We start from the raw sequence: 13,955 nt of genomic DNA on the forward strand, positions 1-13,955 counted from the left end.
CTGAAGGCGAAATTGGAAGTTCAACTGACACCAACTTACCTCAAATGGACCGTGAAACAGACCCACCTCAGACAGAACGTGAAAGTGTAGCAAACGTATCACCAAGTGAAAGTGACACAAGCCTACAAAACAACACACCAAGTGAGTCTGAAACAGACACTCGAAAAGACAAAAATGTTTTGTCGACCAGTTTGTCAGATTCACCGTTATCAGAGAACTCAACTCATCAACTTTCACCTGAAAGACAAGTTGAAAACGATGATGAACCTGAAACCTTGCAAACAGAAACACAGATCAGAAGATCTGAAAGAATTCGCCAACCATCCCAAAGACTCACTTATCCTCAGCTAGGTAACCCACTAGTAACAGTGGTTAAATCCCTCTTTCAAGGATTGAACAAAGCTTTCATCGACTCCCTTGCTCCTGATGTTACCTATTCCACCAGAGCCATGCACGGGGACGTGCATGAGATTTAAGAGGGGAGGATGTAACCCAGTGAGTTTACACGACTCAGTAATGCACTACAACATGTTATTGTTAATTGGGATTTATCATTACTCTGTTAATCACTGAGTTGATCAAAAATAAATCAATAATAAAAGATAAATACTATAAATATAAGAATAAAACCCAAAGAGTATATTTAACACCCCTACTGGTTAGGAAGGAACAAGCCCCGCCTTCCCCTGCTCTGTACCGTCACGTGCTCAGACACAGAGAGAGACGGAGGTGCACGAGACCATCGCTGATCTTCACCGTCAAGCTTTTCGCTGGAAGATAACTATTAACTTGATAAATTGAGCAAATATCCATACCGGAGATCTGCATGGACCTTGGAGAAACGGACCTGATTTATTGTGAACATTTCGGACCTTGAAACCATCGCGGTGAGTCAGAAGCTGTTAAGCTAACCTTGAAGCTAAAAAGCTAACAAGAAGTTAACAGGGAATATAATGGCCCAATTTCAATGTTGTAGATCTGCGCGGGAGCGGATGAAGTGGACAAGATCCTCTCTGAGAGTTGAACAAGATCCTCTCTGAGAGTTGAACAAGATCCTCTCTGAGAGTTGAACAAGATCCTCTCTGAGAGTTGAACAAGATCCTCTCTGAGAGTTGAACATTAGAAGTGTGCTGGTGAGTTAAACTGGGACTGGGCGAATCAGGCTAATTGAAAGCTAACTAGCCTAATGCTCATAGCTGCAGCTGTAGCTGACCACGTTTTCACTGTGGGAGAACACACGGGGTTTCTCACGGAGTTCAGCCATTTTGAGCACTCAGCTTGTGTGCTGATGATGTTCTAGTATTACTTGTTGAATATTAAATGCACTAAAATTAGATGATGGAATAAGTTAATGTTGATCTTAAAGGTCATGAATCTACTTTATTTTGTTACATTTGATGCTCGAGCGGCAATGGATAGATGTCCGTGTGTATTCTTACTGTGCTGATACGTTACCACATACTGTAAAACTACAGCCTGTGGGTTTTTGTATATTCTTTTCATAATTTTATTCTGTACATTGAGTGTAAATAATATATTGCTTCATTGCTATGCAGTGTAAAGAAATGCTCCTGTAATTCAGTTAAAGGGCAATACTGTAAAAAAAAACAATCTACCATAGTTTATGGTTTATTTCTGATTTCTGATAGAAATGTGCACCTTGATGATAGAATAAGCTGATTGTGATTTAAAGATTGCATTCATGATTAAGATGCACTGTATAGACTATAGTTAGAAATTAGAATTAATGTTTTGTGCTTGTTTTGTTATAGCACTTACATTATTTACATATGGCCATGTATATCATTAGAGTGTGAACTGAATTAGTAATAGTCCTGTTGTTTACAGGCTAGGTTTTTTTTATGGGATCGTGAGACCTGGATCTCTTCCTGACGAGGAAGATGGCGAGCCTTTCCCTTTGAACCGAACCGAACCACAGCCATTCTGAGTTGGCCCAGAAGGGCAGGTTGCTCTTCTCTCACGAACAATTGCAACAGTGCGGTAGGACGAAATCGCACCAATCACAAACTTTTGACCTGTTGGATTTGACTTGACTGAACACTGACTATTAAGCCGGCAAGACTGACATATCTGAGCTCAGATAGGATTCTGACTGTTATTATTATTGCTGTCACTGTATTTTATTTTATGTTTTCATTCCTGTTCATGAAATGCTGTTAAATTGTTGCTAAGTAGTTTAATACAATTCATAGCAACTTTACCTGTGGCTCCAGTCATTCTTCTCCACGCAACTCACTATCCCTCCTACGAATCTAGCTATTGGCCCATTCTCTCCATCTTACTTTAATTTCCCCTACCCTATCCTGTACTTGGCTACACTACCATAAAATTTTGACAAATGGGATTAAAATTGTTTTTAAGATGAGTTTGGAGGTCAGGGATTTAGTGTCGCTAATTTCTGTGCAATTTAATGTAAAAGAGACAAAAGGCATGTACATACATGTTAATGAGATTTATTTTTCCCTAGAACTGTAATGTTAATGCTGGTCTTCATGGCCTCAGCTTCCTTTGCTGACGGTCTTCCGTTTTTATGCAGATAAATAATTCTTTGTTTCACTTACTGGAGTAAACTAATGGAAATCTCATACTTGTACATGTTGAGCTTCAACAGGAATAACAGGAATTTTCTTTGATAGGCACCTACTTATTTATGGATACATGAAATGTTTTGGCTGCAGGGTTAGCAAGGGTGCAGACATTTAATTATCTAATCATAAAAATGTGCATACATAATTTTGACTGTATGCAAACAATAGAGCTACCATTTTGGACTCCACATTTTAAAGCATCAGCAGTAACTTTTGTCTGCCTTGTTGTTGTTGTTGTTGTTGTTGTTATTATTAAGTGGTTTTTGGTGCTTATTTACTTTGTGCAAGAACTCAGAGAAGTATTTGGATTTGATGCTGGAGTGCCGAGTTATTAACTTCATAAAAAGCAGTGTGCCCTAAAAGTGATGTCACAACTGCAGCACCAGTATAAAGGGTCAAGTGAGCTTAACCATTAGTTCTTCAGACTTTTTCATGGTCTTCTAGCATTTTCCTTTGGACATTGTCTGCTTTTGCTCTCACTTTCAGTCCAGTCATCGTACCTGGCTGTTTTCAGAGAAATGTTTTACCACTTAACACTGAACTATGAATCATTCATGCATTAAAAAAAACACTTAACTAGAAGGATGAACCAGTGTAGTGTCTACACAGAGAACTTAGCAAAGAATCAATTTTAAATTAAAGCTTTACAATAACTGGTCTGAAAATCAGAGCCGGCAGGTCCTGTCATTATGCCAAGTTTGGAATCATCATGTTTTTCAGAATCTAAGGCTCGATTCTCCCTGACCGATGTTTTTCTGGAGCATCAGAGCATGTCTGAGCTCGCTGCTGTGAGTCACATTTACGAGAACATAATGCTCCATTTCCTGTGGTGGGGTCCACATGGATTTCACAATCAAATGGATTTCCATATTGTATATGTGAAGGGAGGGAGGCTACAGGGAGTAACCTGACACCAACACTGTGACTCTTCCCTGTTCGAGTCTTTGTTCTCGGATTCTTCAAATAAAACCCAAACTTCCCCGTGAACATGCTTTTGTTTCTATGAAAGAAGCCTCAGGAATCTGCTTTTCAACCACTCTGACGAGCTGATGTTTATCACCGCAACTACCCGGCTGAATTCTTGAAGGTTTTTTCTATCTAAATAAACAAACAGCTCTAAACGAGGATTATCAGGATTATTATTATCATGATCACGTGGTTGTTATTGCTCTCACTCTTCAGAGAAAGCACACAAGATGGACAAGAAGACGGTGAGTATGTCATCCTCTAACCTCTGTGACAATCTGTAGGTACAGAAAGTATCTGATATTTTTAGTAAAGAAGTCTCCATTTTCAGCAAAGGCTGTAATTGTGTATACAGGATATTTTTTTATGTGCAGATTCTTACTGGTCATAAAACAAACAAATACAGTGCGTGTCAGCAAGATAAAGTTACAGCATGCGAGGGTGGAGGTGTGGTCATAGGTGGCCCAAGAACTCATTTTTGTGGATGTGAAAGAATATGTGCATAATTTCTTTTTAAACATTTTGTGTGTGTAGAAATAGTTTTTTTCTTAATTCCTATTCTGAATCAAATTGATAATTCAAATTTGTTTCACATAAATGTTCAAAGTTTGCAATTTTTCAGAACCAAGGTCATTGTAACTGGCAGACTGGTGCAGACAAGTCTGCAAGCTATCTTCTTTACCTTCACTAATTTGTGTGGATTTCTTGTTCCTGTCTGTCAGTTTTTGAGCATTTTAAATGCAAATATCTGACAAATAATATCACTTCCTGTGTGGTTAATTCTCTTGACAGAACCTCAAAAACTCTGTTTCAGCTTTGTAGAGAAAAATATTATTGTATTATTAAGAAATATATAGCAGACATCCATGTGTGGACACATATGTTCAATGACTTGATGAAGTGGTTTGAAAAAAGACTTTACAAACCAGCAGCGCATCATCTTTGCCCTTAAATCACACATCAGTTAGCTGTACAACATCACATGACTGCACAGTGGCTTTTCTTTTTCATCTTGCTTTTTTTTTTAAAACATAATCGGTACAGAAAATCACCTGTTATTCCTCGAAACTAAAGTGTTCCCTTGCTATTCCTCATCAGTCAAGTCTAAAAATAGAGCAGAGCTTTCAAATGTCTGCTTAGTAAGTTGTTTTTATATTTACTCTCAGCTCCTCCCAAAAAATGATACAGGCAGCACGATTTAACCACTGATTTTGGACTCTGCATTTTTAAGCCTCAGTGTTTTAGTGTCCTAGTCACCCCATCTGGCAGACATAATGGACGTGCCTATAATACTATACTTGTTCATGACACTGTTTGTGTCTGCTAGATACCAGAGGCCATTAACAAAATATCAGAGTCTGTGTGTTCACTGACAGCCTAACTATGTCTTTTTTATCTCAAGAATTGCTCAGTGTTCCACTTTAACCATAAAATGTCCTGTGGTCACTTCCTTTAGGTGTTTTGCGTTGTGGACCTCAGAATGTGACTCTTGACTACGACAGTTTCCTGTTAAAGTGGGAAGATGACCCTTCTTGCTCTGTGATACGAGATGGGCTCGTGTACGAGCTGCAGCTTCTCATTGCAGACAAACCTGAACACAATGTAAGAGATTATTATGGGTAACTATAATCCTCACTTCTGTAGCCTCCAAACAAAAAGCTGTTCCTCTAATGTGTTTATGATAATGTTGTAGGGTGAAGTTGTTGTGGCACCTGCACAGATAGGATCTACTCATTCCTGGAAATGGACTTCCCATTTACCATCGCAGTGTGCTCGCCATTCAGTCCGGCTCAGGTCCCAATACAACAACCAATCAAGCCCATGGATGCAGAAGACGCTACCTGGTTAATATTAAGTTCAAATCATTTGATCTTTTTTGATTCTTAAACACTTTACAGTCTCGTTTATTCTTATCACTGTGCTTCTTCAGACCAGGGTGAAATACTGGTTCTCCCAAGAGACCAAATATTGGAGGTGGGCAGCACAGCCACATTCTGCTGCATGGTGCCAGATGGGGAAAGTATTAAAACAATGTTTCTACTCAACTATAAAGGCACTAATGTAACAACTACAAAGATCAGTGAACATGTGCACTCCCTGACTGTTCACCTGGACCAACAATCAGAAAATTGGAGGGATGTAATATGTGAAACAAACAAAGGAGACATCAGCGGAGCCAGTTTTCATGCTGGATGTAAGTATGACACAAAGTACTGAGAAAAAGGAATTACTGTACACACAACACAGGCCAGGGAGCTTTTGATAGCATTTTGTCTTAATGAAAAAAACCATCACTTAAAAACTGTATTTTGTACTTACTCTTTTTTTTGTCTATTGTTAACATTTGTTTGATGATTTGAAACATTTAAATTTGGCACAATGAGGCCAAATACTTTTTCACTGCACTGTAGCATTTGAGGGCGGTTTGTGGTTTTGTCAAATGTACCTTGTAATTAAATGCTGGTTCTTCTTTTTTGTTTTCTTGACATTTCCCTTAAATTTAGACCCCCCTAGTGACAGTAGTCTTCAGTGTGAAACCCAGGATCTGGAATCCATCGATTGTTTTTGGAATATAACAAGGAAAATAGAGGATGTTGAAGAAGTGAGAAGAAAATACCTGCTCCAGGAAAGGTAAAAGGAAATACACAACACCTCTGTTGTAACAATGAGCTCCAGTATGGGACTAAAGAAAGGCTAGTCAGAATAAGTAAATAAAATGTAATCTGACTACTGATTTCAGAAAAATATTATACAGTCACTCCCTGCTTTACATATAAATGTCTTTGTTGTACTAGATTTCATTTCATTTTCTCTTTCTGAATAATTGATGAAGCAAACTCTGTTGGATTAGTGAGGTAGACGGGAATATGTGAATGGCCGCAGTTGGGACCACTGAAAATCTCTTATGTTTATATGTTTGTTATATACAGTCCAAAATGCACAAACATCGGTTAGTTTGTCTTTTTCTTTTTCTCTCACTATGAAAGCTAATGGGCTAAATGGATACCACACTCAGGCACAGTAGTATCGAGTACTGCATCATACTTTGTGTTTACTTTGTGGTAAACAGAGAAGCCAACAGAAGCCTTTGTGGTAAAGATTTAAGCTACTTATGCTTTTGCACTACAGCATTGGGAAAATGCTCACAAAATCTGCCGGTGGAGGCTGGTGAGAGAAAGGGCCTTTATTTGCTTCCATAAAACATTAGCAGTCCTGCTGGGTTCTTCGATTTTTTGTTGTTGTTAATATTTAAGCAGTGTATATTTTTACATTTTAGCCCATGCAACATTGGACCAATGCATCAATTGGGTAAATGCTCGCAAAAAGTGGAGCTGGATGCTGCTGAGAGGAACTGGACCTTAACAGTCACTAATCCTCTGGGAAAGCTCGAGCTCCATGACAGGGTGGACCTGACCAAAAGAGGTAAAACTTTGGAAAAAACGAGGGGAAAAAGGCTATTCTTAATCTTTAAGATCAGCTGATTGTTGTGATCTCTTGTTTTAGTGCACATGGTTGCTCCAGACAAAGTGGCAGCTTCAACTGTGAACCCCAGAAACATCAGTCTGAAATGGAGCTGGACTGTGAAGAAGTACAGTAATCTCAACATCACATGCCAAGTAGATGTCAGTGATGGAAACTCTAATACCAAAGTGAGTAGATTAAAAAGGAGGCTAAGGTATTGGCTTTTCAAAGTAAAAGTCTTCACTGAAGTCAGCTAACATAATTTTTGTCCTTGTAGACTGAAAACATTGGAGTTGGCCTCACAGCTGCAGTCATCAAGGACTTGATACCACACTGGGACTATGTTGTGAGGGTCCGATGTGGAACAGCACAGCATTTCTGGAAATGGGGTGACTGGAGCAATAGTGTCAAAATCCGCACGAAGGGTGATGGTAAGTTGTTTTTGTTTTTTGTTTTTTTTAAGAGAAAAGACTTTAAAAATGTGTGAATGTAACAGATGTCGTTTGTCTGGTTGCACCACAGTTCCAGATGCTCTTGACGTGTGGATGAAGGTGAAGGCAGACCAGACTGTAATCTCCTGGAAGGTGAGTCCAAGTTGGCTTTTACAAGGCTTTTATGAGGCCTCTTGGTAAGGTCTAAATCTGGAAACTGACTTACTTTTGGAGACAGCCTCAAGTGGTCTTTAGAAAAACTAGAGCTTTTGGTACTTGCATGTTGGATTCATTTTTTTCCTCACAACTTGATGCAATAAAAAATATCTTTATTAAATCTATTTGAAAAAATATCAGTGCAACATCTTATACAGTTAGAAAGTGATGTTTCAGAGGACACTGTTACCATTTCAGGTCTTGATGTTACGTCTCCACAGGTGCCACTGACCAATCAGAGCCATGGAGAAATCTTTGACTACAAAGTGTCCTGGGCAAAGACCAAAGACAAAAATCAGTCAAACCAAACCAACGTGTCCAGAAGCAATCACAGTCTTACACTCACGCTGGACCCCAGTGAGGAGTACATGGTCACTGTCACGGCTAGAAACATAAACGGCAGCTCATCACCATCGACCATCATCATCCCCCGCTGCAATCTAGGTATGAAGCTAACAGAGCACCACACATTACAGATAAGCTCACTTTGATTTCCATTTGGGGAAGAGGTTTGATTTTATCTAATCTGTGCAGAAGGCTGTAAGCAAAAGGTTTTCCAAACTAATGCAGAAAAGGAATAGCAGTTTTCATGATCACATGATTGAGATTATATCTATTATAAGTATACAAATTTGTAATTGTTGTGTTTATATTCTATATATCCAAGTCATGATGAGTATGTACATTTTTGCACATTTTATTGGTCTGCAAAGGGAAGCTAAATGCCTTAAAAGTGCATGAAACTGTTTTTAAAACCCATGAAAAATTCTCAAGGTTTAACTATATATACTGATTTAACCTCTTCCTTTTTAAAGTGGAGTATGTTGTAAAATCTAATTTTAAAGAGTCTTTTTCAGATACATCCGAGGTGAAGACCTCCTGGATCAGTGGCAGCAATGGTAGCTTCTTCCTGTCCTGGCCTGATAGTCCTAACGCCAGCTGTGGCTACATAGTGGACTGGTGTCCAGTCTTCGGTAATTGCACCTTCGAGTGGATGAAAGTGCCTCCCAACAGAACTCATACCACAGTTTTTTCAAGTACGTCCTCATCTTTGCCTACAAAACTGTTGCAGATCATATTTGCATCTGTTTCAGCACAGCTCCTTTTGTTGTTCCAGAGAACTTTGAAGATGGTCGGAGATACCTGCTGTCCATATACGCCTGCACTGAGGGAGCTGCGGTGCTACTACAGAGAAGAAAGGGCTACATCAGAGAGACCAGTAAGACTGATTCAGTGATTTCTCACAAAATGCGATGGTTCAATCAGCAGTGTATTTTATGCATGTCACATCTTTCCAGAAATAGGAGTCGAGCTGTTTAAACTCAAATACAAACAGGAAGACTCGGCTGTTGAGGTATCCTGGGAGCCCATACCTCTGGAAAAGCAGACTGCTTCCATCCATGGATATATTCTCTACTACCAGGACAAGAGCGGGAATGTTTTTAACGTGAGCACAGGTACAGTATGAAGGCATACTCACTCAGGCCAGCTAAGATTTCAGTCTGGACATTAAGTATAGGATCAGCTTCCTGTTTACGTCCTGCCATACGATGAGCTTTCTCTCCACCTACGAGGATCCTCAGCATGAACATTCTTCCCAGCATCTGTTTAACTGTCAGCAGTGCCTCAAAATGTGTTTGAGTTTGGGAAATGAAAGCGTATTTGGATGGAACATAGACTTATATAATGCCCGCTTGTGGTGCAAGTTTAACAGAAACCAATTCCCCCTTTTTTGTGGTGTCAGTCTGTCGATTTAAGCAAAGTATGACTGCAATTGGATAAATTAACTAAGAATTATAACAGTTTAACTTGGTTGCAGAAAAGATCAGATTGGGGGGGAAGTGTCTGACACAAAAACGTTTTAATAATTATGTTCTTAGCCAAATCCTTTTGTTCTTTATTGCACACTTAACTGCAATATTTTGCTGAGTTTGTTTATAAATGTATTGCTGGCACTAGTAGGACAGCACACTTAAAGCCTTTACACACTGGACGCGCAAAGGTTGTGCAAATATTTTGTGTGTTAGAAATATTTTTCAGGTTTACCTATTGTTAATACAGTTGTTCACACCAACAATGTAATTTTGCTCAATGAAGTTATGGCTTTTCTTTTTTTGAACCATGAACCATTTTTCTGATTCTATGGATGCAAAGACACAGATCTGACCAATTAGACCACTGCATTTAGTGCGCTGTAGCTCAAAACAAATATCACACTGTGATCCTTAAGTATGTTCAAATGCGGCTGTGATACAACCTCCTGGTTTAAACCAGAATCTTTTCTTCTTTTTCTGGTTCAAAGTTTTAGGACCAGCTGTCATCACTTCATGTTTTGATTGAAGTGTGATTTTTTTTTTTTTTTTTTTTTTAAGGACATATTTTTCAGAAAAACACAAAGCTTTCTGTGTGTATGTACACAATACGAATTCACATCTGAAATATTTAGAATTTTGTGCCGTTTTCTTGCAAAGCACTTGTTGGGTAATGACCTTTAATCACACTATTAAGTTTCTCTTCTGATAACAAAGTCCTGGTTTTGTTTCTCCACACACAAAGATTAGCTTGGGACTGAGATAAATAAAGTAAGTCTCCAGTGTTGCCCGATGATCGTAAACATGTATTTATGTTGTAATAATGGCGGTCACTCTGTGTTGATTTAGATGATCCTGAAGCCACCAGCCTCACTGCAAAGAACCTGAACATCAGTATGTACACCTTCACGGTGACAGCATCAACAGCATTTGGACTTTGTGGTAATTTATCCATCAATGTCACCTTGAATCCCCCGGGTAGGTTAATTATTTCCCCATATGGACTATTTTCTTTAGTAAGACTGTCAACATTTGTCATTTTCTTTGATTTACTCGATGCGGTTCATTGTTTTCACCAGCTGATCAACTGATAATGCTGATCTTGATATCCCTGGGAGCAGTTTTTCTTATTCTGTCTGTCAGCACAATTATCTGCTACAGACAATGGGCATGGTAAGCAATGCATATACATTTTCTGTGAAATATTGTCCACTTTTGCTTCCAATCATTGTCCGACATTTATTTTAATGCATTTTCTCCCAACAGCATCAAGCACAAAGTCTATCCTCCAATCCCAAAACCAGTGCTGACTGAAAAGTGGCTGGCATCACCGGTAAGTTTTTTTTTTTTTGTGTTCCTAAATCTAACCAATTCGTTTCTGGTGCCAAACTTAAGTTCAACTTAACTCTCAGATATATTTCAGATGTAGAGTTGGGCGCATTAACAGGGTATTCAAATGTTTGCACACTGACTCACTTTTTGCTGATTCACTTTTAGAGCCATTTGAAGTGTTTTGGACATTATAGCATTAGCTAGCTAATGCTAAATCTCTCCACTACACATTTGTACTACTCTGTTATTTATTGGTTTCCTTGTATAGTGCATCATCATAATCGATATGGATCCAGATGTCTTTCCTGTGAATGTGAGGTCATTTTCTCTATTTTTCAGGATGAACATACAGTTCGTCATCTTCCCTTTGATCAGAGTTACTACAGTGAGGTCTTGGATGTTCCTGAACTACATGATAAATTCAGACCACCACAGCCTGTTGTTGGCCAGGACTACATGCCTTTTACCTTCTCTCAGACTCCCAAAGGTTACTACAATAAGCCTCTGAAGAAACTCCAGCCATGCCTTACTTTACCCACTACAGGCCTCACATCTCAGCCAGGCTTGCCATCTTTTCCAATTAATGATGTGTTTCCTAACCCTTCATATAACCTGATAGTACAGGACCAGGAGTCACAATCACATCCCGAGATCCAGGAGGGGATGCCTATAATTGATAGTGAATGCCAGCCACAGAGTCCTGAAGAGACCTTTACCACAACTGAGTTAGAGGAGGAACCAGACAGTCCCATTTCCTGTGCGTCCACATACATTTTGTTACCACAGAAAACTTCCAAATAGCGGCTGCATGTGTGAACACGTTTAAGCCTTGCACACGTACTTGAAGAGACCTTAACTACTGCATGGAACACAAGCTGCCCTCATCCACACAGTGACCCGCTAGATGTTCAAAGGAGCTCTACTGTTTTCATGTTTTGCTTCAATTAAAAGCATGCAATACATTTTAGTTCAGTTCTGTACATTGGTGGTGTTGTGGTGCTAGTTAGCACTGTCACCTTGTTGCAGGAAGGTTGTGCGTTCAAATCACCTGTCAACCATTTCTCACGAGAGGAAAATATGTGATTCCTTACTGGTTACAGCTGTGTCACTTTGGCCAGCGGTCAGTTGTGGATTTAAAGAGACGACAGCAGGCTCGAATAAAACGTAACACCAACACACTAACCAACACCTACAACTGCAGCTGGCTTCCTTTTATACTCGCTTCACGTGAGACCACCCAGATCTGGGGTAAGAAACAAATGAAGAAAATACACATCCACATTCAATTCAATTTTATTTATATAGCACCAAATCACAACAAAAGTCGAATCCAGTCTGGAAGCTGGTTCCACAGAAGAGGGGCCTGCAAACTGAAGGCTCTGCCTCCCATTCTACTTTTAAATACTCTAGGAACAACAAGTAGGCCTGCAGTGCGAGAGCGAAGTGCTCTAATAGGGTGATATGGTACTACAAGGTCATTAAGATAAGATGAGGCCTGATTATTTAAGACCTTGTATGTGAGAAGCAGGATTTGTAATTCAATTCTCGATTTAACAGGAAGCCAATGAAGGGAAGCCAATACAGGAGAAATATGCTCTCTCTTTCTAGTCCCTGTCAGTACTCTTGCTGCAGCATTTTGGATTAGCTGAAGGCTTTTCAGCAAGTTTTTAGGACATCCTGATAATAATGAATTACAGTCGTCCAGTAATAAAGTAATAAATGGAAGTAATAAATGCATGAACTAGTTTTTCAGCGTCACTAAGAGACAGGATATTTCTAATTTTAAAGATGTTGCGTAAATGGAAGAAAGCAGTCTTACATATTTGTTTAATATATGCGTCGAAGGACATACACAAATATCAAACCAAAATATAATACAAAGAAGACATATTTACACATATACAAACTCCAATAACAGCTTGAACAACATTTGTGCTTTATTCAGTGATGTATATTGGAAACACCCTAACCTAAACTCCCCACATTGACACATTGGTTTACCCCAGAGGAAGCAACTAGGAAAAGTTGAGGACTGCTAACACACATCAACCCCCTAAATAGCAATCACTCACACACTGATAAAAATACAGGTAATGGAATCCCTGTTCTGCATTACAGGCTGGTTGGAGTGACTAATGGAGGTTACTAGGGTGAAATTGGTCACGATAAGCTATACAGTGCTGCATCGAAAATCTTGCAATTGCAGGTTGCCAGCAGTTTGCATGGAAGATACTGGCTTGCCTGCAGACACTCAATAACTACCCTCTGAGCTCGAGTTACACTGTGAAAAGTGTGATGCTAAAAACTGGCTTTACAGAAACCTGTCAGTGAATACGCATTTCTCCCTGTCATCCAGAGATTTCCATGAGGTCCCCACTTGGCCTCTAGAACAGTCTAAAATTTGCTTTTTGTTCATTTTGTTTGTTGGACAATTAAAAGCCAACAGTGTAAATAAAGAAAATGTATCTAGAAATTCCACTCAGACATTTGAGAAAAGCCTTTCTAAAGCCTGATTTATTTTCATGTGAATCCTGTGAATTCTGTACAAATGTCAGCTGTTTGCATTTTCAATTTAGTGCTGTTGTCTGAATCAGACTGCCATCATCACAGAAACTGAGCTGATCATGTTGGAGCGAAGAGAAAATGAACAATAGAGGATCTCAGAACTGACAAACTGATTTATGTGTATTTTATGTATTTATGAGTGCCCTACCTTATTGAAAAAATGTGAATAGTTCCATGTAGCTTTGAGAGGTCTTTGCTGTTGATTTGTTTATAAGAACCAAGAAATTACGATTGATTCAATGCTGTAAACCAATAAAACAAGAAGCTTCAAGTGTTTTAATGTCATTTGATTTTGCCTGGTTACCTTCAAAGAGTTTTGGTTTAGAGAGAAACATTACGGCACCATGATGATCTGCTGTGGTGATGTTTGCATGAATAGTGAACACTAGATGGAGCCAGCACTGCAGTACTGATGATAATGAGCTGTCACACATTACATGTCTGGGGTGCAAAGTATACGAGTGCATTTACACAGCAGTTGTACTTTGGTGTATTTCTGCAGTTCCTCTACTCCTCCTGCATTTCCTGATTGACTTTTATTTCAGTAGATTTATCATCAGGAG

The 13,955-nt window shown here is 39.1% G+C and overlaps 1 protein-coding gene across 1 annotated transcript; it reads left to right on the forward strand.

Annotated features, from left to right (window-relative positions):
* The first annotated feature begins 429 nt into the window (after positions 1-429).
* LOC146665626 (leukemia inhibitory factor receptor-like) lies at positions 430-13,660 on the forward strand. Its single transcript, XM_085413350.1, has 19 exons — positions 430-887; positions 977-1,133; positions 1,849-3,820; positions 5,032-5,177; positions 5,269-5,419; positions 5,506-5,769; positions 6,080-6,206; positions 6,853-6,998; positions 7,080-7,225; positions 7,315-7,468; positions 7,560-7,621; positions 7,906-8,128; positions 8,542-8,721; positions 8,802-8,903; positions 8,983-9,141; positions 10,345-10,473; positions 10,575-10,668; positions 10,762-10,828; positions 11,167-13,660. Exons 3-19 carry the CDS (start codon positions 3,757-3,759, stop codon positions 11,626-11,628), a joined length of 2,676 nt encoding a protein of 891 aa, XP_085269476.1. The 5' UTR covers positions 430-887; positions 977-1,133; positions 1,849-3,756; the 3' UTR covers positions 11,629-13,660.
* The last annotated feature ends 295 nt before the right edge of the window (positions 13,661-13,955 follow it).

The sequence above is a fragment of the Rhamphochromis longiceps genome, linkage group LG7 (assembly GCF_057381845.1).
Source record: "Rhamphochromis longiceps isolate RC_006_pf linkage group LG7, R_longiceps_female_GT1.1, whole genome shotgun sequence".
Lineage (NCBI taxonomy): Eukaryota > Metazoa > Chordata > Actinopteri > Cichliformes > Cichlidae > Rhamphochromis > Rhamphochromis longiceps.

Excerpts from the sequence above, each read along its gene's own strand:
- LOC146665626 (XM_085413350.1), top strand. The coding sequence starts at position 3,757 with ATGATCACGTGGTTGTTATTGCTCTCACTCTTCAGAGAAAGCACACAA. Across the intron at positions 7,469-7,559 it reads AATCCGCACGAAGGGTGATG|TTCCAGATGCTCTTGACGTG; the intron begins GTAAGTTGTTTT and ends GTTGCACCACAG. Across the intron at positions 8,129-8,541 it reads CATCCCCCGCTGCAATCTAG|ATACATCCGAGGTGAAGACC; the intron begins GTATGAAGCTAA and ends AGTCTTTTTCAG.